General features: G+C 42.4%; 3 protein-coding genes across 8 annotated transcripts in view; all 3 read right to left on the bottom strand.

Moving 5' to 3' along the window:
* Positions 1 to 8,574, bottom strand: part of gsk3ba (glycogen synthase kinase 3 beta, genome duplicate a) — a 37,725-nt gene extending 29,151 nt beyond the window's left edge. Inside the window, exons 1-2 of one of the 3 annotated variants that reach the window (XM_037789520.1) lie at positions 8,020 to 8,574; positions 7,724 to 7,902 (exon numbers count right to left, since the gene is read on the bottom strand). In XM_037789520.1, the coding sequence (XP_037645448.1) occupies positions 7,724 to 7,811 (88 nt within the window). In that variant the 5' untranslated portion in view covers positions 7,812 to 7,902; positions 8,020 to 8,574. Of the gene's footprint in view, positions 1 to 7,723 lie in introns of all 3 variants that reach the window. The other 2 variants (XM_037789519.1, XM_037789521.1) reach the window with 2 other exon arrangements.
* A 2,779-nt stretch (positions 8,575 to 11,353) lies between these two features.
* On the bottom strand, positions 11,354 to 25,882 carry gpr156 (G protein-coupled receptor 156). Of its 4 annotated transcripts, XM_037790549.1 has the most exons (10): positions 25,625 to 25,882; positions 21,515 to 21,667; positions 18,368 to 18,495; positions 18,148 to 18,283; positions 17,953 to 18,063; positions 17,173 to 17,298; positions 16,224 to 16,319; positions 15,847 to 16,083; positions 15,076 to 15,234; positions 11,354 to 14,213 (listed from the first exon to the last, which is right to left on the bottom strand). In XM_037790549.1, the coding sequence occupies exons 2-10, from the start codon at positions 21,629 to 21,631 to the stop codon at positions 12,870 to 12,872; spliced, it is 2,454 nt and encodes an 817-aa protein (XP_037646477.1). In that variant the 5' UTR covers positions 21,632 to 21,667; positions 25,625 to 25,882; the 3' UTR covers positions 11,354 to 12,869. The 4 variants fall into 4 exon arrangements, with proteins under 4 accessions (XP_037646477.1, XP_037646475.1, XP_037646476.1 ...); XM_037790547.1 differs by having other exon boundaries at positions 17,953 to 18,283; XM_037790548.1 differs by lacking the exons at positions 21,515 to 21,667; positions 25,625 to 25,882 and having other exon boundaries at positions 18,368 to 18,715.
* On the bottom strand, positions 18,642 to 20,932 carry LOC119500700 (zinc finger protein RFP-like). The gene is made up of 2 exons (XM_037790550.1): positions 20,823 to 20,932; positions 18,642 to 20,426 (listed from the first exon to the last, which is right to left on the bottom strand). Exon 2 carries the CDS (start codon positions 20,422 to 20,424, stop codon positions 18,769 to 18,771), a length of 1,656 nt encoding a protein of 551 aa, XP_037646478.1. The 5' UTR covers positions 20,425 to 20,426; positions 20,823 to 20,932; the 3' UTR covers positions 18,642 to 18,768.
* Positions 25,883 to 26,919: the final 1,037 nt, after the last annotated feature.

Raw genomic sequence — 26,919 nt, 5'->3', positions numbered from 1 at the left:
AGACAGTAACACAGAGTGCAGGGGTTTATCCATTTCTCATTGGCTGGCTGGCTGGCCTTATTTTCCAGCAGGGTTATTGATTTTGACGCAAGTAGTGCCTGCGTAGACACACAGGAAGACAAAAAAAAAAGAAAAAAAGACTACCCCTCCGTGGTCCTCTGTGTGACCAGTGAGTGGTCCAATTACTGAAGATGTGATTATGATCAAAGAAAAGAGAAAGGGAGGGGAGGGGTCGGAGAAACCAACAGGCGTTCACTCTCCAGGACCGAGTCTAGAAAGAGAAACTGAAGACGGATTCTGTAACGACAGAAATAGACTTTCCAAGAGTGTGTGTGTGTGTGTGTGTGTGTGTGTGTGTGTGTGTGTGTGTGTGTGTGTGTGTGTGTAAGAGAGAGAGGAATATGACTCGGCCTACAGTATTCCAGCAGGGCCATTTCTATGACGCCTCTGCACTTCCTCAAACCGTGAGAAATGTCTGTGCACTCTCGCACATAGACACTCACGTACGCAGCTCACAGTGAGATCTCACACTGTGTGAGAATAAGGAATGACCAAGCAATCAGATTGCCATTGATTTTCTTGCATTTTTAAGGAAGCCTGTTTGAAGCACGACCTTTCACACACTTTTCTGGTATAGCCTTAATCCTCACACAGATTTCCCTCCATTTATACTGGTAGAAAAATTGTCACAATCTCAACCAATGAAGAATTATTTCTATTTCCCATGTGAAATGAAATTGCACTTGTTTCATGCTAGAAGCACCTTTTCATTAAAATGAATTATCCTCCAGTGAACCATCGGTAAAATTTAACAAGACTCGGTCAAAATCGAGTATTTGGCTGGACCGTGTATGGTCAGTCTGTGAATTAGTGGCTTAAATTGTTACACAAATAGACAGTGGTCATGTCTATAATGTTAAATCCAGCGCTACATGTCCACCAGGTGCGGCGAGGACACTAGGGGACGCGCTGCTCCACTCAACTGGCCGTTCAAGCAGTGATGTACCCTATCGAGGAACGCACCTGATTGGTCCCTGGTTTTCTGCTTGTTGTTTCAAACAGGAAACTCCAACACTCTGCCGACCAATCGTGTAACTTCATCTCTCAGTCAGTCACTCAGTGACAGGCTTTTGTAGGGCTGGCCCTCTGCAGTCCAGCCAAAGATGCCCCTTGGCCCCAAATATAGTGAAACAAAAATGTAAAAATCACAGCCTCTGCAGAGAAAAGCACAAACACCTTGCAACATGTGCTTGCAGCATTGCCATAATTACTTTGTCAATTAGCCCGCCGTGTGAACATAATTGGTGTGAGAAATCACAGCGCATGATTTCACGTACATATGCTGTATCACTCGGCTACAGAGTGACACAGCTGCTGCAACTTTTAGCCAGAGGCGCCAATAGTCGATCCAGGTCACCAGACTAGCTCACGCCACAACGCGTGCACACAACGGGGCCAGAAAAACGCCATTGTTGAGCAGTTGCAGGACACGTGTGGGGCCTGGGTATCATTCAAAGTTACCAAATGAATCTGTGTTTGTCTAAATACAGAATGAAATGATGCATTAAATCAAGCAATAGGATTGAAGTATAAGAACCAAACATTCACTGCCAACATATGAGTTCAATTATTGGTAGACAAATTGTTGGTGTATTTTCCTGACGCAAAATACATTTGACAGCAAATCTTTTCTACACATGTACAAACTTGAATTTTACATGCAGCATTTTATTACAGGTTCACAACGGTGGTATACAATCACAGGCTTTGAAATTACTTCAAATTGCACAGCTCAAGATTTTATTGAGCCTTATTTGAGCCCATAAATCTTTTATTACAAGAAGTAGCAGCACACCGACGTTCTGGCACGCAAACAGTGGGCCCACTCTTCAAGATATATTATGCCCAAACAATCCATCATTATTAGCACGTTTGATTTGGTGTTAAAAAAAAAATACTGTATAATAAAAAAAACTGCCTCGAGATTGACACCCGATATGACGGGATCTCTTAATACTGAGGCAAACCGTTTGCAGATGCTCTGCAATCTGAACACGAGAACATGAGTGATGAAGTTACATGACTGGTTGGCAGAGTGTTGAAGTTTCCTCATTGGCCGTTGGGGGGGGTTGGAGGGGGGGGGAGTCCTTTATGCAAACGAGCCCGTCCAGCGCGATGCGTCTGCCTAACGAAACTTGGACCAAGCTGTGAAATTAGGCGATCTTTTCAGAAGTAGATTTTGGTGGATTGTTTAGGCGTAATAACAAAGTCATGAGCAGGTCGCCATGTTGTTTCCTGTTTGAAACATCAAGCAGAAAACCAGGGACCAATCAGGTGCAATTCCACGATAGGGTACGTCACCGCTTGAACAGCCAGTTGGAGTGGAGCAGTGCGTCCCCTAGTCAAAGAGTATAGAAGCAAAGAGACGAATCTCCGGTGTTTTTTTAACAACAGTTGCTGCTGCCATTTTGGACTGAAAACGCTTATTATATTTATAATATATTATTGTTCAACACAGGCCATTTCGGTAGAATATGACAATAGAATAGAAATAATTTTGTTTTACTTTTGTACAGCACTTTTTAGGCGTCCGGTAGTCGCTTTCAGTCCCAAATGGCGGAAGCATAGCTCTGCTGCTGGGTGCTGGACAATAGACTTTCACTTCTTGGCAGCGCTGGATTTAATATTAGATACATGACCACTGACTATTTGTGTAACAATTTAGCTACACATTCACAGACTGACCATACGCAGTCCAGCCAAATACTCGGTTTTGACAGAATCTTGTTTTTCTTTGGGAGCTTGTATATATACACACACACGTGTATTTTCTCTGACAAAAGGAGTCCAAGCAAAGAACTCACAGCAAAGATTTAATACTTGAATCCTCTGACGTGAGCCACCCACTTTCGAGGTACTCTAGCGGTAATAATTTGCAATGTTAATCTATGAGACGTTATCAGGTTGTAGTGGTGACATTATTCATGTATATACTGCAAGATGAGGGATCATTTTCACACCATTCATGTCGAATCACTACGAGTCAACGTCACACAGAATGCACACCTGCCAAACTGTCAATGTGATGCATACAATCCTTTATACAGCATGTTTTAGTTATCGCAGTTAAATGCTAATATCACACGTGCCGGGACTTAAAAACACTGAGGCTGATTACTATCATACATAATAGCTCTTAGACTACAAAATGCACAGAATGTAACTGACTGGACTGCAGGGCAAAGTCACGTTTTGTGTATGAAGAGATTTGTTAAATTCCTGGACAACAAAGCAAAAGGACGTGCTGTGTTAATGCGTGCAGGCACTCATGCAAAGTGCTCCACCACTGTTGCAAGGCTGATGAGATAATTCACTCCATTACTGGAACATCCAGTCACAGGAATGTCATCGCTGACACAGAAACATTTGGCTGAGCAATGCTTGGCTCAAGACATCAAGGTATCAGTGGGTTGTTTTTTTTAACCAGACACGATGTGGGTGGTTAGATTTTAGATATCACAGTGGTGTGCAGCCTGCAGCAGAGCCCTGCCACCACACTGACTACACCCAACGGACTGCCCGGAGATTGATCATCTTCTCGTGTATCCATCCATCAAAACTCAGCTCTCTTTTTTTTTAAACCCTGCGAGTGATTCTGCTGGTTTTTCGTCCTTTCCGTTTCATTTGGAATCAGAGGGTATAATTGGTTCATTTTGTTCCCATCATCACTTGCAAAAACGTGAGAGAGGGACAGAGAGGAAAGGGGGAAACAGGGAGAGCTGCAGCTTTGAAATGCTAAACAGGCCGCTCATTGTTCTTGGCCAGCTGCCTCACCCCAAAAACAAAACCAAAGAGTGCTCGTGGGTGTGCAAATGTATGTATGTGTGTTCTTGTCTGCCTGTGTAGGAGGGGTAAGAGCGTTCTCTCCAGGATCATACACACTGACTACAGCTGCTTAAGATAACCGGCCAAGTTACTCACACACATATGAGTGAAGGTGTGTGTGTATTGGGATGGTGGAGGTAAGGGTAATGACATATATGAGAGGAGGAGAAACCATGTCTAGGTAGATACCGAGGTGATATGACGTTATATAAATTCAGTCCAAAGTACAATCATGTCACAGCTGGAACTGCAATCGTGTTTCTCTGAATGACAAATCTGTTTTTACATTGTTTTTTAAATAGTCTATATAATTTTCTGTGGTCACTTGTTGATAGGAAACCCACTATTCTTACGATAGCAATATGAATTCATATTCTGTTACTTTAATGCCTATTTCTCGCCTCAAATGTTTTCAGAAACATCTCGTAGTGTACTACATATAATGGTTTTTTTTGTGTAAAATATATCAAACATTGAATGACATCAGATCTAAAATGTTATTCCTTCATTTAGCGCATGAATTTCAAAAGTGGCATATGAAATGTCTGAATGGCAGACAAAAAAAAAAAATGTTAAAAGTTAATTTCAAACCCTGGTGTGTTGTAATCCAAGCATCTCTGTGCTTTGTTGACATAGCCGGGCCAGCCACGCGTGCCTTGTAGTGCATGTTCGTGCGTTTGAGCGTGCCTGAATTGGCTAGCTCACAGCCGCCGCTCCGCACTGCTCTCATACGGCGGTCACAGCTGATAACGCCGTCCGGAACGACAGCATCGTCGCGGAAGCTTACCGCCCACCCCTCGGTTCTCCCTCACTATTATCTCTGTCAGCACTTTCGCCATTTTTTGCACTGTTGCGCTGTCCGCCATGTTGAGAGCCGTGGAGAGGCAATAGAAATGTTCCCAATCTCCCAACTACCACGTACGTTCTGCCCCTGCGTGAGATGAAATAACTCTCCACACCAGCAGGCGGCGGCAGTCTGTATTCGTCATTGAAAAAGAGAAAACGGAAGACCGATGACTGCGGATATATAAGCCGTTGTTATGATACGTACACGAAATAAAGCGGCGCCTGCCAACCATTTTCACACCACTCTCACTCACCACTTAGCTTCATTCCAGATGGCCTTGTCGCTGTGAAAATATCCGTGTATTGGAATAATCAGATGAGATGAAGATGAAAAATGAGGAGAGCCTTCTGTGTTTTTAGTCTCGACTTTACTCGTTTGCTTGCTTTCCTCACGTCCCTTTATCTTCTCGTGCACTGATTTGTTTAAGCCGAACCGCCAATCAGAGTGATTTTTGATTCATCATGTTGAATCGGCCGAAAAAACTCCGACACAGGCAGACTAGAGCCGACGGTGTGGGACACACCAAAATAACTAGGCTGACAGACGCTCACCGACGGCCCCAAACTGTCCGACGGCCGACTGACGGCTTGGTGTGTCAGGGCCTTTAAGAGAGCTGAATAATGTGATGGTGCCTAATTCAATCCAATGAAAGTTGGAAAAAGAAAAGTCACAGACTTGTCCTTTAAAGTTTCTAATTATCATATTATTTCCAATCAAAATACAGTTGGAGAAATCACTGCTGCTTTGTGTATTGACCGGGTTATCACAGGGGACATCTATGCAATCAAATACTTTCCTCTATGGGGCTGAAAACCACCTGCTAGTAGAAATCTAATTATTTAACACACAATTAATTGGGCGACTCCAGCCTCAGCCTTTAATGACTGATAATGATGTATTGGCTTACCAGATGAGTCTGTTGGAGAAAAACATTTTCAGGTTGAGAAAACCACAGCGAAACGCCGGTGTAAAGCTCGTGGAAATGTTAAGCCCACAAGGTCGGCCTCGCATTTGGTGCTAATTCAGTAGCTTATGTCTGAACAACAATTAGGCCAAAGAGTCCTCCGGTACATTTAGCTGACTTATTGACTAGCACCACATTTCCTAAACTGCAGAGCATTCTCCTTTTGACAGCAACGTAACATTACACACCGACAGGAGCACACCAATGCTTCAACACCCATATCTGGGGCAAGATAGATTTGGGATGGGTGTGCATCTCCCTGTGTGTGTGTGTGTGTGTGTGTGTGTGTGCATGTGCGTGTCCTCGTCCACCGAGTGGTTTCCAGTGACGAGGCCCAGAGGAGAGCCTCAGCCTCAAGCCTAACCCCACTAACACACATCACGATCACATGCATTCCTTAACAGCCTCATTTTTGCTCCACACACACACCCAAATGTGTGCCTGCATGCAAGATAAGAAACAGTAGGTACAGTAGATGTCTGCAGCCAGGACGGTCATTAATAATGTGGATATTATCATCAATAATTCATTTCACTAAGCCAGAACGCTCTAATAAACTATTTTTTTGTGAAACAACTGCGACATTAATTTAAGCTATATAATAAACTTCCATATCTAGTAGCTAGATATCTAGTCTCATAACTAGGGATGCACCGATACCGATACTGGATCAGATATCGGGCCGATACTGATTCAAATAGCTGGATCGGATATCGGTGACAATGGGGCCGATTTATTCAATTCAGCTCTATGTTTATATACTACATACATTATACACTGGAATTTGAATTCTTGTTTAAATTTTACTACAATAAAAAGGTTTTACATTTGAATTGTAATTCTTGTTAATTTTGAAGATTTTCCACCAAGTTGCTGGTGTACGATTCATTACTTTAATAATGAAGAACAATTAAACACATTTATATATATGTATGTATTGGTCACATTTTGTTTTACAAAGGAAAGCAATGTTTAAGTCAAGTCTGATGTTGCCTTACACATAAAATAATGATCCCAGTCACTTCCAACCAGTGAAGCATACAGCTTATTATTTAAACACAGCTATCAGATTGGTATACTCTGTATCGGCCCGATACCCAAAGCCCAGCTATCACTATCGGTATTGGGACTGGAAAAAGTTAGATCGGTGCATCCCTACTCATAACACCATATTAGTACAGATCATCATATAGTCCAGCTCTAATAGGGACACCTGAATATCTCTAAGAACTATGATGGCACACATGTCCATCAGATGCCAAGTTTGTAAAGAGGAAATTAGACATGTTAACAGGCAGTGGAAAGGTGAGAGAGTGTGACATGCCTCGAAAATAGTAGCAGAGGTGTTATAAAGGAGGAAATTAAAAGGTGATGTGTGTAATGGACCAACTCCATCTGTGCAGCCAGTCTATAACCAACCAGCACCTCTGGCACGGTGCCACCACTGTGGCTTCATGAACAGGATACTGGGTGTCACACTGATGGGTGTCACACACTGGGTGTCACACTCCCCCTCCAGTCGTCGCGATGTCTGATGATGTCGACATAAGACTATATAGGATCAGTGAACCAGCACCCCCTCCTCAGGGATCAACTATATGGGCGCACCTTCCGCTTTGACAGTTGCGTAATAGACCCTATCAGCTTTAACTCAATTACTGCATGGTGCTATGTAGTAACACCAGCTAGGAGATCGAATCGACACATGCAATCAAAGACAGGATCTGCGGTGCAAAGAGAGGGCTAACCTGGGTCTGTGCCAAAGCCTATACCTTCCTCTCTGGCCTGGCCCTGCCCGGCGCGGCCTGCTAACTAACCCTGGTCAGGCTGGCTGCTGGCTGACCGGCGCGTCAGAGCACAGCACCGGCCAGTGACACAGACATATATGACAGCGGCTAAAGCTAAGCTAACGTCATGCTCACTTGACACAGCCTGGCTAGTATGAGGTAGACATTCAGCTAGAGAGAGACACATACTGCAGGATAGAAAGGTGCTGTATAGGCTCACAGGGTGTTGGTTGTACTTACTGCTGACTTTCATGCTGCCGAAAGCAGAGGGCTGCGGCACTGGTTTGCAGCTCTCCGCGAAGGATGTGGTCCTGGGCCGACCCGACATGATCCCGATCCGATCCCCCCTAAAGATTCTGCTCTCCTCTCTCTCGACTGTGACTTGCTAAACGGCCAGAGGGCTGATCGATCCGCCGGACCTTCTCATCCAAAAAAAAAAAAGGATGAAATGAATCCCACTATATGTAACTGACAGGGTTAAAAAGCTCCTCTTCTCTTTTCAACCCTCTAATAAACCTAAGCCTTTCTTTGCCCACCAAAGCGGTGAATCAGAGCAGCATATTCCAGGTTTTCTCTCTCTCTCTCCGCGGGCCTTCTGAAGACACGTCTCCGACTAAAATAGTCATGAATCTGGCCTCTCCTCTGTGGGCCCCACGCCGGTTAAAACAACCCAATTCTTTCTGGGTAGCAGACTTTCACAAAGATGAAGATGTTAAGATCAAATGTTAATGTTTTATTGGACGTTTCGTGGACACAGTTTCCTCTTCATATCCCGATGTGGAGGCTCAGTGATCCGGCTGCCATGGCGGCTCCCTCGCTTATATATACCCCCTAGAACCAACGGAAAAAATCTGCCCGTTGACACAGTCTTCTTCAACGGTTTTTAACGGCTCCGCGCTGATTCAAAAATCCGCCCTACGTTGCCGTTAAATGTCGGCGTCCTCGACCTCCTCACAAAATGATGCTTCTTTAGGTTACAAGAGAGCGGTGGTATGGTTACTGAATTTCTTTTTTTTTATTCCTTCCCCATAGGGTTTCAGAGCTCGCTTGTCTTTTGTCGCTAGCTGCGCCATTCACGTAAAAGGTTACAGCAACGGCTCCGTTTCAACGTAAGGAGGTTCACGCTGTTGACGTAACCCGTGATGGAGAATAGCAGAGCTGAATAGCTGAATCTGGTGGTGGAAGGGTTAGCCAATCAGAGAGGGTGTCCTTCAGAAAAAGGGGCGTTGACTATGTGAGTCGTTGTCCAATCAGAACGCCGCTCTCCGAGCACCACATGGCATAGTTGTTTAGCACCGCCCCTTCACGGCTTCAAAGGGTTTTCCCCATGCCGCGACGGGGACAGTGGGCGGGGCCTGCTCCAGTGATTGATCGCTCTCTCGACCAATGGGAGAGCCAGAAACCCGGCTGTCAGTTCAACTGGACCCAGCTGTCACAGAGAGAGCACCCAGTGGTCATGCAGCACTGTTGCTATGTTAGTCACAGGAGAAGCACACAAGTCCACTATTCAATTCAATTTGCTTTATTGGCATGACTGTCAGGTGAACAATATTGCCAAAGTGTCAATTCAATAATGAATAAAAATAAAAAAAGAACAAAATAAAAACAAAAACATATTCCATTCATTCATTCATTCTCACTGTGCAATATCATTTTCCACTTGTGCAATTTTGTTAATAGTCTGTTTGAACTTTAAACATGCACTATCTGCAACCATCTTGGACTAAAACCACTGGCGCACTTTACACTTACTTTACACTATACATCCTATATACAACTTTATAGACCTGATTTCCCTCCGGGGATTAATAAAGGTTCATCTCATCTTATCTTATCTTATCTTTGTTTATTGTCAATACTGTATATACTGCTCCTATTTTTATACTTCCTTCTATTTAAATGGTTCATATTTTGTAACACTTTGTTTAGCTCTTTTTTTTTTACTGTGTTAGCTGATGCATCTTGTTTTTTGCACTATCCCCTTTGCTGCTGTACACCGCAAATTTCCCCACTGCTTGACTAATAAAGGAATATCTTATCTTATCTTATCTTATACAGTTCATTAAGCAAATTACAATATATAGATATTTAAAAATAATATGCATGTAAATAGAAGAAAACAATAAAGAAGTAATTAATGTTTGTTGTGTCAATAAAACAAACAAACAAATAAAAAGCAATTAATAAAAATATATTGCAATATCAAAGGATGAATGTAAAATTTTTTTTTAAAAAACATGAAGTAGAGGAGTAAATAAAAGGCAGAGTGTGAGTTACATCTATTATGTGTTGTTGTTGTTGTGGTTGTCTCTTAGGCTGTGACATGCACTGACATATCCTACAGCTTCTATGCTGATGACACTATTTTCTCCAAGTAGATGTTGTATTTTATTTTGGTCAGAGAGGGAATCAAAATCTTGGACTTTACATTTAACTTTTGTAAAGAATTTTTTCCTAATTTCTTCATATTATGTGCTACATTGTAGCAGTAAATGTTGCTCTGTCTCCACCTGTCTCTGTGGACAGAGCTGACACTATCTCTCTTCTTCCACACTCGCAGCCTCTGGCACATCCATGTATTAGTCTCATAATGCTTAGTAATTTTAATAATGTGTGTATGCATATATGCATGGCTGCCTTGTCACTACAACTCTGTATCCAGGTTAATTTCACCCCTACATCTTCATCTTTTATGTGGTAGCTTATACTTTCTAATAGGGTGCCTTTTATTAAGAATTAAATTGCTTTATTAATGGTAAATAAATCATTTATCATATCACTAAATCACTCCCTGTGAACTACCCTTATTCCCAGGACTAAGCCGACCTCAATTCTTTGCACCACAACTTACAGTGACATGCTGCAGTGATGTTGTACACATTGTATATATACAAATGTATATTTTCCTTTGTAAATTAAGTGCAGTTTCTTCTTTCATTGTTGTTTTTTCCACTACTCTCATATTTATACTATTTTAATACCAATTCATTTTTTTAAATTTATATTAGGGCTGTCAATCAGTTAAAATATTTTATCGCGATTATTATCGCATGATTGTCCCATCATGATTAATCCCATGATTAATCGTAATTAAGCGCAAATTAATCGCACATTTTTTTTATCTGTACCATAAAGGGAGAATTGTCAAGCATTTAAGACTCTTATCAACATGGGAGTGGGAAAATATGCTGCTTTATGCAAATGTATGTAAATATTTATTATTGGAAATCAGTTAACAACACAAAACAATGACAAATATTGTCCAGAAACCCTCACAGGTACTGCATTTAGCATAAAAAATATGCTCAAATCATAACATGGCAAACTGCAGCCCAACAGGCAACATTAGCTGTCAGGTGTCAGTGTGCTGACTTGACTATGACTTGCCCCAAACTGCATGTTATTATCATAAAGTGGGCATGTCTGTAAAGGGGAGACTCTGACCCATAGAACCCATTTTCATTTACATATCTTGAGGTCAGAGGTCAAGGGTCCCCTTTGAAAATGACCATGCCACTTTTTCCTCGCCAAAATTTTGAGTTTTTCACAGCCCTAGATAAATGTGAATAAATCAACTTTGGTCTGTATCCACAGAAACACATTTTGCAATGGTCCAATAAGTCAAAGGGATTTTTCACAATCTGGCAACCCTAAAAAAATCATATTAATGGCTTTTAACTAAACAACAAACCATTAGTAAATAAACCTTATTAACCATTAATAAAGTCATTAGTTTCAACTTATTAATCTATTATAAAGGGTGCCTGGGGGTGAACTAATCTCCCTCTCTTATTCATTATGTAATACATGTCCAAGGATGCAGTGGATAGCCATGGAGTATTGTGTTATTATTTTAAGAAAGAAACATGATTGATTGACAACTATTTTTATTCAACAATTCCTCAACATGTCAGTGTTCCCCATCTTGAACAGAATGCAGGTCACTTGGCAGGAAAGTCTTTCCTCCTGCACAGCGATGCTGGTAGTCTGTCTTTTGTGTGGTTTATTTATATTCTGTTATGCTCCGTATCAAAGGGAATTTCTCCCAGGCTGCCCTTCAATGGTTCATATGCAGAACAGAGAGCGTCTCAAAAACAGGCAGCAGAGCAGAAGTAACGCAAGGCGCTGTTTTCCCTTCATAGCAACACCTCCTCCGGCAAACACACACTTTCCCATTAGCGGAAGAAAAAAATACAGAGACAGAGAGGAGATAGTGGGAGGGAGTGAGAGAGAGAGGCCAAGACAGGGAAGAGAGATATAAAAAAGAGGGGGAGTAATGCTCTGTTTTTGTCTCTGTTGCAGGAATATCATGAAAACTAACTGACGTACAGTAAAAAACCTGAGGCAAGGTAGTGTTACAGCAGAGAAATACAGATGGTAGGACTCTGGGCACAATGAGAATATGAGTGTGGAGGCTTAACAGGGACTCATTTTTGCCCCGTGGCCCCATAGCAGGTTAATCCGGGCGTACATGAAGCCAGTGGTTTATACTCTTTCTGTTTGGCTGTTCATGCTGCCGTGGCTTCACTGTATGAAACAGGAGAAGATGCAGAATAAACATGAAGTGGTGTGAAGTTTCTTTTGAAAGAAAAAACAGGGCTTGGAAATGAAAGGGCAAGCAGGGCACTCTTTCTTTCTCACGCACACACACTCCATAATGATGACCTTTGCACATTAAATACTCTTAATGAGTCAGGATAGCAATACGGAGAAAATGAGGAAGCGTGTTAAGGCAATAGCAGTGACCGTTTCCTCCAGTCGCTCTGACGGTGTGGCCGTGGTGTTTCGTAAACCAGCTATAGATTGGAGCAAGTGTAGAGCATTGTATAGGCAATGTAGGAGAAAATTATAGCAAATTGCAGACCATTCAGTGAAATGACATAACAAGAATGTGTATGACCATGTAAAACAATAAAAACGGGTGCAGAAAGTAATTCTGTACACCAAAAAACATGTTATTATAAATATCAAAATAAATACAGCATTTGCACAATAGCTAATACGGTGCACATTTCAACTGTTCTGTGAAAAACCTTTAATTTTTTTTATTTGTTACTCTAAAAGTCAGACATTTTTTGGAATGTAAGGGAATTCATCTGACAGCAGAAATATACAAATAATGCCACGAGTAATATTAAAAAGTAAACAGCATTGTGAGTTTTCATAAATCTAATAAAAGAAATACTGTCCCACGGTGATTCAAGAAGAACAATGCTCTTTTCATACAGAATGCAAAACACATTCCTACTGAAAGCTCCAGTCAAATGATCTCCCATGATAGACGCACATTATGCACAATGAACTTTGTGCCTGCTAATTTTGAAACGACGGGCAAGAATTCAAGTGGTGGAAATGGATGAACGCGTAAAGTGCAGTAAACCTGTGCTCATACAAAGGTGGGTTTGATGTCTTCTTTGAACACCACCGGGTGTGGGGAGCGGTACAGGCTGGGGTAGCCTTCGTACTCGCTGTCAGAGGAGTCTGAGGAGCTGTCCGTGGACAGGAGAGAGCCTCGCTGCAGGCAGGAGTCACAGTAGGGACGGTGGTAGTAACAGTAGTCTGTCGAGCTGCTGGAGTCAGAGTCCCAGTACCCACAGGAGTCTCTAATGTGTCTGCGGTGCTGCTCATTATCACCACCTGCTTCCACATTAGGTGGAGCTGATGTGTGATCTGCGCGGGGGAAGACTGGACATCTATGGGACCTTGAAATACGCCTCTGACGTTTTCTTATCACTTCATTCCCTTCCTCCTCCTCCTCATCCTCCTCCTCCTCCTCCGGTAGCTCGAGGTCAGTGTTGTGAAACTGGAGGAGGGTACCATCCATGGTGACCCCGTCAGGGTGCTTGCCTGGATTTTGGTGTTCACAGTTGTCCCTCATATTCCCAAAACCAGCGGCTTCTGACGCCGCGTAGAAGCAGGGAGGGGCCATCCCTCTTCTGGAGGTGTGGAAGGGCGGCCGACGTTTCCTCATCGCGTAGGGGGAGATGCTGGGGTAGCGGAAGAGGACAGGTGGATGAGGGGAGCGTGGTGTCCGGAGGGAGAGAGGGGAAAGTACGGAGGGCGGTCTGAACGTCTGACCGGGCGATCGAAGTGCGATTTCCATGACTGCGTCCACGCTCAGCTCCTGGAGGATCTCCTGCAACTGCTCGCTGCTAACAAAGCCAGTAGGTCTGGCGTTTGGTCCCAGCTGGGATGTTAGGCCCCTTTGATTGTTGAAAGTTTCAACCTGAGAGGGGTTTAACCCTTTAGGGGATTGTAGGGAGGTGACAAAGTGAACTGTCTCTTCTGCTGTCCTGAGTAAGCCAGGGGACTGAAGGGACTGTTTGAGATCCTCCCCTGTTCCCTTCCCAGCTGCATCAGAGTTAGAGACACCTCTCTGGTTATTATAAATACCATCAGGGAGATGAGAGGGAGCAGCAATGGCTGAGGAGCTTGGAGCAGAGGGAGGCTCAAAGGGAGGCTCAGAGGACGGCGTGACAGCAGCGAGGTGGGAGGAGAGATGTGGTGGCGAGAGCTGGGATTTAATGTCTCTCTGAGGTAGAGAAGAAGAAGAAGAAGAAGAGGGGCCGTCAGACTGAAGCTCTGTGGTCTGAGTGGAGGACGAGTTGAGGTTGTTGTTGGAAGAGTCCACGTCCTGGTCCTCGGGTGGCCGGCTGGCCGACATGAGGCGCAGGAGTTTATCCTTGGCGTTGTTCACCTGCTCCTGGAGACTGTCAATCGCAGCGTTCTTCTGGAAATTGTAACAAAAAACACAAGCTTAAACACTTCAACATATAGAGAAAAATACTATTAAAGAATGTTGTCAGCCAATTTCCAATGTATGCTATTGCAACAGGTTAAGTCCCAGCTAACAGACACCCCTTAATAAAAACAGAGAAGAGTAAAAGTGAAATCTGTACAGCAACATGTTTTTGAGGGATTGTTGCCACGTTGACACCATAGTTGGTTTCACTTTAAAATGAATCATGTGTAATGAATCTGGAGAAATTCATTGACTGAATTTAATTGATGATTAAAAATATATAATAGCTCTGCTCAGCTGTAGTTACAATAATTGAGGATTAAAACTAGGGCCGTCAAAGTTAACGAGATAATAACAACAATTTGTTTTAACGCCACTAACCACTAACTTTAACGCAGCTTGCAATTTTTAGGTTGTAGCAGGCTCAGTTTTAAAGCTAGAGTGAAACTACAAAAACCTAAGGAATCCATTGATACCAACCATGTCATACTAGCTTTTTGCAAAGGAGGCTAAATAACGCTCCAAACTTATGCCAAATTTTGGCAAGGAAAAACTGGCATGGCCATTTTCAAAGGAGTCCCTTGACCTCTGACCTCAAAATATGTGAATGAAAATGGGTTCTATGGGTACCCACGATTCTCCATTTTTCAGACATGCCCACTTTAGGTGGAGGTGAGCTAAGTTTAACCTAGATCATTGACAACAAATTAAAACAAATAACTGTATCATCACATTATGAGAGAGTTCAAGACCTAGGTCCATAAGACAGACTCATAAATAATTCTATTGAATATTTTAGGATTTTTTCATTGAATGGTAGATTGTGTTAAAAAAAAAAGCAATACTCTACCTCATTAAGGAGTTTTTTCATGGAGCTGTTCTCCCCCAGCAGGTAGTACATCTCATCCTGGCTGTACACCGACGGCTGGCTCTTACTGGGGCTGCTGAAATACTTGGCCATCTGACTCGGGTTGTTCTGGTCCTCCTCAAACTGCCGCCACTGGGTCAGCTGCATGATGGCGAAACAGCACGTCACGCTAACTTTCAGCTACACACACCAGTAGTAAACCATTTCCCACGGGATCGTTTAGACCAGGTGTGTTGGAGCGTATTGCTCACTGATCAGACATTTCCTTCCTCTCAACTGAAGATGCATTCCTTTATTGTGACATAAACCCACAGCCAGACACTTAGAATCATAAACCTGTTTGCAACATCCTACGTAGTTTTGACTCATTCACACCTTCTGTGTGAGTCACACACCTCCGATAGACATGGCAGATTGGCACACATATAGAGAACAGTCATGCATAGATTTTACAACTTCTGACAAAACAAAGAGAGAAAGTCATACATCTGTCATTCATCTGTCTATCTAGAGTTTCTGCCTGTCTGATTGACTGAATGCTGGTTTCCAGACATAGTATCTTATATGATTTGACATTCTGCCTAAAAAATAAAATCTCTCTAGTGGTTTCTGCTTTTCTCCAAAACTGCGAGCGTCATCCTCAGAAAAAAGAAGATGTCAGAGGATAAAGAAAAAATCCTGCACTTTCTCCAAAGCTTAACTAGAAACGTTTTTTTGTGAATTCTTTCATGCATCTTGTATCTTTTTTCTTACCTGAGGCACAAACAGCATGCAGTTGGTAGCCAGTGTGCAGATGAAAATGGCTCCAGCCACAGTGCTGTAGACCAGATTGGGCCAGGCCTGCAGGAAGGTGGACACGGGGACGGCCACGGCAGAGAAAAGGGTGACCAAAGTGACGGCTGTTATGATGGTAGGAGACTGGTTGACTGGAGGGTGGCTGACGTTGCTGGTCAGCCCGGCTAGATAAGTCCCATAGAGGAGAAGACAACCCTGAGGAGAAATGCGGGGGAAAAGTAAAGACAAAGGACACAGAAAACGCAAATCAATAAATCATATCACCATAACAATGGAGGAACTCAAAGCAGTCACTTATCGTATAATTACATTTCAGCAGAATAAAGATTACGTACCTTCTGAACAGCGATAATGATAACCCACATATCAGAGTAGACAGAGGAGCAGCTGTGCAGCTGAGACAAAGAGTAGGAAATGTCTCTCTCCACCACCTAGATCAGGAAACAATAGATAGTATCAGTGAGTTAAAAATGTCTATAATCAATTACATTAAAGTAGGAGGATGAGGAAGTTTATTTGTGATGTCGTAATTTGACATCACCATACAATCTGGTGGGAAAAAAACGTGTTGGCGATTGAAGTGGTAGGCAGAATATTTTTGGCATCATTGGGCAAAAATTCAATAATAACCTTTCAGCATCTTGTGATTCAAGTATTCTGAGAGATAACTAGACTTCTGCACCTCCTCTTGGCTCTGTTTTCAGGCTTTAAAAAATCTAGGGTCATTTCAGAGTGAGAGCGTTCCTATTGGCTGTTCACTCAACGGAGGCAGCTGTCACCCGTAAACTCCGATGTACTGTTTAGCTGTAAAGTGAGAAAGTTTCCTCCGGCTGGTGGGCGGTGCTTGGTATTTCCTCAACAGATTTCAACATGGTTGCTTTTTCATTTTACAGCTAAACAGTACACTACAAGATGTTTCTGAAAACATTTGAGGCAAGAAATAGGCATTACAGTAACAGAATATTGATTCATATTTGATCAGCGCTGCCTAGTTTGACAGTTTGTTCGGAGTTTGCGAGTGATTGACAGCTGCTCGGAGACAGCAGGCTCCAGCTCGGCTCTGATTGGTTGTTTTCCTCCAGTTTGTGAAATCTTGCAGATGCCATTACGAGCACCAGAGGACACAGAGGCACATACTTTTTTTTAAGATAACTGTCAGGATATAAGGACCGTTTTATAGAAAAAAAAAATTCTAATCATATTTGCTCCAATCTGCCTACTTCAACTTTAAGTGCAAAACAATCTTTACTTTCTTTTCCCCACAAAATCACCGTTAGATTCTACCTTCACAACGGCTCCGACAGACCGTGAACACCTGATAGGGTCTGTGAGGTTCCAGGCGGTGAGAACCAGCATGTCCACCACGATCAACAGAGCCACCATGCCCATCAGCTGGATGTCTCGGATGATCTGAGACAGAGAGTAAAGTCACCAATCACGTTATTGTCTTACAACATATTTAATCATTATAAATCATTTTCATCTATATCACTCTGGGAGACTCCAGTTAGGCAACACTGTCTAGAATATTTCTTTTGGAAGTGATAATATAAAACAAAATGATTGAAAGGAGGTTTAATTGAGGAAATCCTCTAAATTTCTAAATCCTTAAAAATCATTCTGTACTGTATGTGGATCCAATTTTGCATAAAAATACAAAATATTGGATTTTCCAGGGGAGAAAAAAAAGGATTGATTTGCAGCCTTTAATTGTGCAAACAGACTATCGTGTCTTCATCGGAGAGTCAAATAAAATATTGGGATACATGTGCCATAATTTGACCAAAAACATGACATCCTAGATGGATGTAGTAAGTAGAAGATGAGAAGATTTAATGTATACATGTTGAATAAGGATCAGTGGATCTTGGCCTGATAATATGTGTCATACATCATCTGCTGCTTTTATTCAAATCTTCTCAAATCAAGACCGTTCATCTTAAAAACTAGCCTCTGAAATAAACATTTAGAAATTAATTAATGCATCCTGGATCGCCTGGGTAACACAAATAAAGACAAAACATAAGGTCGTCGATGCTGGAAACAGAGAGGGAGCATGCCTACCACTCTCTTGTCAGGCACTCGCTGGGTGAACACCCGGTACAGTCTCCATGTCTTCCCCAAAATTGGGCCAAACACCAGGGTGCTGCCGACACAAAGAGTCCACATTCGAGCCTGCAGGGGAGAGCACTTTGAGGTTATCCAACAACGACATATCCAACAATATAATGAAGCAATGAGGGAGACTGTGGGGCTCACTTGTAGCACGGTTGTGGACGCTCCACCTTGTGAGTGTGATTGCTCCCCGACGGCAAACAGGAAGCCGCTGCTGTAGGTGAGGACGCTTCCAAAGAGAGTCAGGATATTCAGGTTGGGACTGGACATCTTGACTATCCTGATAATACAGCAAACATACAAATCAGTTAATTCAGTAAATATCTTTTTAGTGCTTATGGTAATGTTTCTCCTTGTGGCCTACCTGTTGTTTTTGAAGCGCAGGGTGAAGAGGAGGAAGCAGAAAGCCAGCAGGATGCCACAGGAGAGCAGCGTCCACACCACAGCGCTCAACACCGGGGAGAGAGACCGCCGTGGGAGCTCCACCGCCATCTGCACACACACATGTAAACCCTTTAAAATCAAGTCAAAGATATTACAGGTGTAGCTCATATACATTATTTGATTATTGTTTTTATGTTCTGAACCCTCCGTTTTGTAAATTATAGTAAAAGCAACAAAAAGAAGTACACAGGATTCAGATGGGTAGACAAACTTTATTAAGGCAAACAGAGCAGCAAACATCACGCTGGACCTTCATTTGAAAATGAAAAATGATTAAAAAAAAATAGTTAAAGCACTTAAGCAACAGGAAGAGTTGAAATTTCAGACGTTGACAGGCGAGATGATCAGAGGGGCAGAGTTGACTCCGCCATGATTGCGCCGAGGGTTAAAGTAGGGGAAGAGTCTTTCGTTGAATGAGTATCCGGTGAACGAGTAGATATGAGAAGCAGACTCCACGTTGTAAAATGAAACCTGCCCACACTCCATATCCACGTACACCCCGACTCTCTGGGGCTTCCCGACCAGCGGCACACGGATAGGAGTGCTGCTGAGGGCCCAGTAGCTCTTGTCCTTTCTCATCCCCAGGGCCCAATAGCCTGTTTCAGGGTTTAGCATATTCCCTCCTTTTCTGTTGACGGATTGAAGCCCGACTCCAATATCCCACTCTGTCTTGCCTTTCACCTGGACTTCATAGTACAGCCTGCCAGATGAGAAACCCTCCTTTCCCAAAACGCTGACGCCGGGGTAAAATCTTCCTGGGTCGTCCGGGAGGGTCAGCGCTACGTCACCGTGATAGACCTGCTTCTTGTTTTTGCACAGCACCAGTTTGGGATGAGCTGTGTCAGGGTCCAGAGTCACATCCACAGCACACTGCTGAGCCCTCAGAAATTCGGTTTCACACAGCCTCTTCACCTCAGCCTTTACCGTCTCCTCAAGCTGACACGCTACCCTCCTGACTGCTCTTCTCACCGTGCCCACATATACGGCACTCTCTACGCAGGTGTCGGACCAGTCCTTCGTGGTTGGCGGCGTGGAGAAAGCTGGACACCTCTGGATGAGGTACAGGTCATCTTCGGTGCGTGAGAGCTGCTCCAGCTCAGTGTTTTTCCGCCTCAGCTCATCGATCTCCTGCTCCAGCTCCGCGACGAGTCCTCGGGCCCGGCCTTCGACTTGCCTTTGCTTTGCGCCTATCACCTCCACTACCTCCGCTTGGCCTCTCTGGACAATGTGGAGCAGATTGTTGAAGACTTGCAAACTCTCCTCGATCTCTCTTTCTGTGTTTCCTGTACTGAGCTGGACAGCTTGATTGATTTCGCTGACTTTCTCAAGTCGGCTATGAATCATTTTTTCCACCTCTGCGTTTATCCGTCCAATCTGAGCCCTCCTGTCTCTGCTCTCGTCCTGTATAGGTACAGTGTGATGAGCATTGTGGTCTTTCTTAATGCACATCTGACACACATAAGTCTGGTCAGTGTTGCAGAACAGGTCCAGGAGTTTCTCGTGCTTCTTACACACTCTGTCTTGCATGTTCATCATGGGGTTGATCAGGTGGTGTTTCTTGAAGGTGCCTAGAACGTGATGGGGCTCCAGGTGAGTCTCGCAGAAGGAGGCCAAACAGTCCAAGCACGATTTAAGAGCCTTGACTCCTTTTCCAACACACACATCACACAAAACCTCTCCCTTATGGCCTGAATACTGGTCCATGGTACATGCTTCATCTGCATTTTTCTTTTCCAACGACTTCTTGAACTGAGAAGCCACCTCAGATATGAAGGTGTTCACTTTGAGCTCAGGCCTCTTGTAGAACTTCTGCTTGCACATGGGGCACTGCGACAGGTTAGCGCTGTGCCAGTACCCTTGTATGCAATCCCTGCAGAAGTTGTGGCCACATGGAGTGGAGACCGGTTGGTTGAACAGATCCAGACAGATGGGGCAAAGGAGCTGCTCCTCAGTCAGCACACTGCCAGCGGTAGCCATATCTGGGAACACATCCAAAGAGAAAAGCAGGTGGGATTTTATGGAAGAAGTTGGCTCTGGTCCATGTATTTTTTCTTTCCACTATACTATAGGTTTAGAAACAGTTGTGCCTACGTCTATGAATAGTAACAAATGCACGGTGTTACATTTCATCATAGGACACTTCACTCTAGCTGAACAGATTACATGCCCACTGAGTTCAACAGACAGTATGTTAAGATATTAAAATTAAATAAAACAGTACATTAAAATACATTAAGTCATTAAGTCATTACAATAACAAAGCAAACATAGCTCAGTGTTCCCTCCCCCCCCTTAGGTGAAGATCTGCACTTTGAGACTGACGAATGCTTAAATTAACATCATTAAGCGTGAAAGAAATCAAAGAGTCAACTTACCTCACTTTTATGTGGTGTAGCACGGAGAGGGAAAGAGTCTGTAGGAGTTTTTGTGTTCCCTGACACAGCGGCTCTACTACTTCTACTAGTTTCTATTTGGAAAGTCACATTAGACCTTGTGCCCGCCTCATGTTGCTGGGCTCCGCTCACTCTTCTCTTAAAGGCACCAGTGACTAACACGATACTAAACATAGCTTCACCAGCCCAACAGCATTACATTTCCAGATCTCTGCTATAGAACTGACTTCTCAAGTGGTAAATAACACGTTTATAGTATATTTTTATTTCATTTGTGTGGGTGTTTGCGTTGATGTAAGATGGAAATTCCCCAAATTTTAAGACGTAGTTTATCAACAGCAGAAGATGTGTTGACAAAAACTGCAACTAAAAGTAATTTATAAATGTAATTATATTGTACGTAATTCAGCCTTGTGTGAATAATGTGATTGATTTTCAAAATAATAGACCACATAGTATGTATATGGATCATGTTTTTCCCTTTGACCTTTTGGAGGGACCAAAAATATTCTGTTGGTCAGCCATGCTGGATTTCATCAAGCTATGTCTGCTATGTACAGTATATGTATACACATGCATGTGTCCATGTCTGTCTGTTTACATGGCATTAAGATATGTGCACTATATTTCTGTGTCTGCTATTGTTGGACATGTGTGTGTGTGTGTGTGATTACCGTGCTGAGACTGCATAGTCTCTGCAGGATGTCGAGACCGTCCTGCCTGTGGACTCCTGGCTGGATGAAGCAGAGTGGGGAATCACACTGGGAGCTGCAGTTCAGCTCAGGCTCCATGACTGACCCCAGTCTGTCCACTTTCACACACACATCCTGAGGAGCAAACAGACGATATGACAGATATGATGACATGAAAATTAAACACATCGCTCTTATTAAAACTAAACATTCAGCGGGCAAAAAATATGGGTATTATACTTATACTTATATTATTTATATGCTTTTTCATTACATTTTTGACATGCAATGCTATGACTTTTTTACGACATACTATAACTTTTTTACGACATACTATACGATGACTTTTTTATGACATACTATACTATAACTTTTTTTACGACATACTATACGATGACGTTTTTATGTTTTTTTTTTACTAAATACTATACAATTACTTTTTTATGGTATACTATACTGTGACATTTTTATGACCTACTATGCAATGACTTCTTATGCAATTTTTATGACATACTATACTATGAGTTTTATGACATTTTTATGACATGCTATAATGACTTTTTTACAACATACTTTACTAGGACTTTTTTTTATGAATTTTTATGGCATACTATACTATGATGTTTTTTATGCCATTTTATCCTATGATTTTTTAATGACATTTTTAGGACTTACTATACTATGCATTTTTTATGCCCTTTTGGATGACATACTATACTATGACTTTTTATGAATTTTTTTTTGCCCAATATACTTCCGCTGTACTATATTCAGGGAGCACTCACTGAGCTCCACAACAGAAAACACCGGAGACCTTGGAAGCACATTTATGTGGAGCCCTGCTTCTATTTGCAGGTCTCACAAAATAGCTGTAAGACTTGCAGCCACCACAGAGTGGTGCTATGACGGAAAGTGTGATGGGAGCATGGATGTGATTTTGCAACACATTAATGTTATACCAATGGAAACAGATTATAATTATATTTATTTAGATTATAAGCACGAATAAACCCAACAGACATTAAGTTTAGATAGAAATTAAAGTTAGATTAAATATACCCTAATAAAGTATCAATTATTTACCACCACAGAACAAACTGAGAAGCCAGTACTCGGCCTGTGTGACAGGAAGCCTGTGTGATTCTGCTTATCCTCAATTTCCACTAGCACTACGTCATTACTGAGGTGAGGCAGCTAACACAGGATCACTCTCTGCTGCGACACACATCTGTGCACAACGAAACAAAAGAAAATGTAACAATCGCAACAGCGACCATTTGTAGTTTCACGGGGGCCCACGTACTCTGCAATAAGTTTATTTAATGCATTTTAGACTGAAGACGTAAACTCTGGAGAACATCACCAAACAACTGTTTGTCACTCTTGCCACAGGCATTTTTACAAGGCTACCCGTGCTGCACTGACATGTTGCGGATTTAATTATGTGCCACGGTATCAGCCGATACTCTGAGCTGTAACTGGCACAGACTGAGTCTCATCGCTGCAAACTCTGCAGTGACTCAGCCGCATGTTGTCGAGACCATGTAAGACAACTTTTGTCGATACAAATTGGCAGACAGGTGAGTGTTTACATGAGTGGGGTACTCTTAGACGTCACACGTCTTGTCATTGTCTGTAGAATGACTAAGATACCCATGACCCATGACATAGCTTTAAGAGTGAAAGAGACACACAGGGTGGGCGAGAGGGGATGTAGATGGGTCCAACAAACACAGGGCATATATCCAGGAGACTGCTGTTCATGTCCCGTGCGTCACGCTACAATCGGCTGTTCGTTCGTGTCCCGTGTTCACAACGTTCAGTGTCATTTTCACTGTACAAATGTAGTAGTTTTAAGCCGAAACAATGTTGTTTTTTCGTAAACCTTACTAAGTGGTTTTATTGCCGGAACCTAAGTACTTGTTTTGTTTACCTCACAACATTAAGCATGTGTTTACTGCGACCGAAAAGACTGACGGCAAAGGGGACAGACAAAGCGTCAGTATGTGACGAGTTGGGATGAGAATTCGTTGGATAGTTGGATTGTGGGATTCGATCAAAACAGAGCACTGTGGGAAATCTTTGATTTGTATTTGAATATTGGACGGAAACTATACGTTAGTCTCACCCAACAAGAGATGAAGATTTGAAAGATCTCCTTGGTGTACGTTACTGAGTGAAGCCCATTTCCAGAAATGAATGGTGTCAACAGAACAATGAAGCCCACTGGGCAGCATATCTGGGAAATGTCTGGAGTTCCTGTCCATGTCCTGTCGTCACTTTCCAAGTTTAGATCACAGTTCTGCTGCTTCCCGCAGGAAAAGCCGGCAGAGAGAGGCATTTCCGCTGCTTTTTTTTTTTTTTTTTTTTTCAAAATCCTGCCTCCGTAGCTTTCAGCTTGCGAGAAAACCCCGCCACCCTGCAGAGGTCAACAAAGGTCGGCCAACATCCATGGAGCCGCGGGGGTCACCGTGCAAGCAGCCACAACAGTATAGGGCCCTTCCCCAGGCTGAGTTAGGTTTTATGGACATGTTTTGACAGTTCAGAATAGTCATGAGGAGTGTCTTTTGAAGTCCTGAAGGCTAAACCGCAAGTAATACCTCAGCTACCTGTGGCCTTAGATGTCTTGTTTAAATGTAGGGCGGGCCTAACCTGTGTGCAGCTTATAGCTTTCATTTGTTCACTCTTTAAGTCCCATTTTCTTTAATTAATTGAACTCTGCAATATGTCACCAAGTTCTAACAAAGCTCTGGGCTCAGAGAAACAGAATTGAGTTTTACACAGCCTTTAAAATACAACTTTTAATAAAAGAAATGGAGTTAAGCCCATTCATCGTGCTGTCAGTCTCTGTTTCTCTTTTAAGATTGTAACCACAGGCGCTGCCAGAAGCAAAGCCTGCATGGTTCAGGGGCCAATATTGAAACATTCCTCCTCCGGCAGTAATCCGTTTATAAGTTTATTCTTTAAGCTGAGTTAGAATGTAATTACACTGGCTATGAAGTCCAGCCTCGGGCCTAGACGTACGTCATTTCTGCGCACATGGTGCATTTTTACAACCGGCTTCTATATTAGTCACCCCAACTCGTCCAAATTTCCTCACAAGTCATCTCTGATGTGAACTGGGGGAAACCACGTGATCATTTCATGCAAACACCTGACGAAATGCATCACAGTGGGGATGCAACTTTTGGTGTGTATTAAATAATAGTTATTAGTTCACTATAATGAGAAAGGACGCATTATATAGGAATAATACTGAATTATTATAGGGGAAGATCACAATGTTATATTGTAGAATTATAATAACAATAATGATATGAAACATTACATTTTAGCCTACATGAAGCAAAATCTATATACATGTGTGATCCCCCTCCATCAGCAGCACGTATTAACATGTTTATTTAAAGATCCCATATTACGCTCATTTTCAGGTTCATACTTGCATTTTGTGTTTCTACTCGAACATGTTTACATGCTTTATTGTTCAAAAAAAACTTTATTTTCCTCATACTGTCGGTCTGAATATGCCTGTATTTACCCTCTGTCTGAAACGCTCTGTTTTAGCGCATTTCGACGGAATTGCGACGAAATGCAACAGAATTGCGTTGCTGGGCAACAGCTTGGGTCCATGTGTACTTCCTGTCAGCTGATGACATTCACATACACTGCAACCAGGAATAAACTGGGACACTTAGAATTTTTACATTTAAATCTGTGTAAAGGGTCTAAATATCGTATATTTGTGACATCACAAATGGACAGAAATCCTGACAGCTTGTTTCAAATGCAGAGTTTCTGAATACGGGCTGTGTGTATCTCCCTGTGGATTGAGCGTTTTGATACTTTCACAGTATTTATATAGGACTTAAGCCTGCTTTATAATAAACAAACATGAAAATCTCACTTTTTTATAATATGGGACCTTTAAGCGATCCTGTGCGTAAACGCGCGCACAATCGGCTGCATCGATGAATTTGCCCGGTAAAATCATCAAACTTGTCAATCAAGTCGCTTGAGAAGAAATTAAGATCAGTTAAAGGAAGAAAGAAAAGAAACCAAAGAAGAAAAAGAAAGTTTAAAAGAGCAAACCTCGGTCTCCAAAGCGCACTGAGGATCCCATCGTCTCGTCCTGCTCCAGGCTCCATCGACTCAGATACTTTATGGTAAAAATGGAAAATAAATGACTGGGTAATATGTTATCTAACATAGCTACAATAGTCCCATCGCTGCAGACTTGTAATGAATCCCACGACTCAATCTGTCCGTCAAACTGTCTCAGTCCTGCAGCCAGAGAAGATCCTGTCTGTCTGTCACTCAGAGAAAAGTTCACCAGACTGCACTCACCAGAGTTTTCATTTGAGCTTTGAGGGAGGGAGGCGTGTGTGTGTGTCAGGGACAGGAGGTGTGTTTGTGTGTGTGCTCTCTCTCTCTCTCTCTCTCTCTCTCTTTTTTTTTTCTTTCTTTTGTTAGCTTTCCAGATCTCACCAAATGAGTTTCAGACAGTTGTTGCCGCCCTCCCTGAGTCACACACAAAACAAACATTACTACTACTAATAATAATAATAATAAAAATTATTTATTTATTATTTTAAATATGGAATGCACCCAGTAATATGTGTAATTTGATTGTAATGTGATTATATTTTGTATTAATAATCTGAATCTGTAAAGTAACTAAAGTTGTCAGATAAATGTAGTGGAGTAAAAAGTCTAATATTTCCCTCTGAGATGTAGTTGAGTAGAAAGTAGAAAGTAGCAAAACATGGAAATACTCAAGTAAAGTAGAAGTACCTCAAAATTATATTTGAGTACTTAGTTACATTCCACCACTGAGTACATTTTATACTGTTGTGTTTTTCAAAGCATTATTTACTCTTCCTGTTGGAATAAAAATAATTGTTGATTATTTAACTGCAAAGTAGTAATGTGTTTTTGATACCTTCACCTTTTTTTTTGCATTAAATCATACCGGGATGTTTGCTGAAATTGATTGGATGTGGCACAGCCCCACCAAGAAAAATTTCCACCAGCCGCCACTGTTCTCCACAAAGAATCACACAAAAGCACCACTTTAAATCGTCGTTTCCAGCTCTCACCAAATGTGTTTCAGAGTGTGATGTGACCCATGTGGTGCAGGAGGGCTGTGACAGTGTGGTTGTGGGTGCAGCATGTTGCAGTAGCCCCCAGGGGACTGGGTGGCATATGGGACACACTCTGTGCCATATGTGCAAACAGATACACTGAATAACAGCCACTTGTTGAAATGGAAACACACACATCATCTCTATTTTGTTTTCCAAAGGCAAGGCCTCCTCCATTAGGGACGGCAGAGAGATTTTGCAAAATATAAAGCTGGTTGGCTGGTGGATCATCACATCAAAAGA

The sequence above is a fragment of the Sebastes umbrosus genome, chromosome 13 (genome assembly GCF_015220745.1).
Source record: "Sebastes umbrosus isolate fSebUmb1 chromosome 13, fSebUmb1.pri, whole genome shotgun sequence".
NCBI classification, from domain to species: Eukaryota; Metazoa; Chordata; class Actinopteri; order Perciformes; family Sebastidae; genus Sebastes; species Sebastes umbrosus.
The sequence above is the reverse complement of the archived record's forward strand: the minus strand, read 5'-3'. Positions and strand labels throughout refer to the sequence as shown.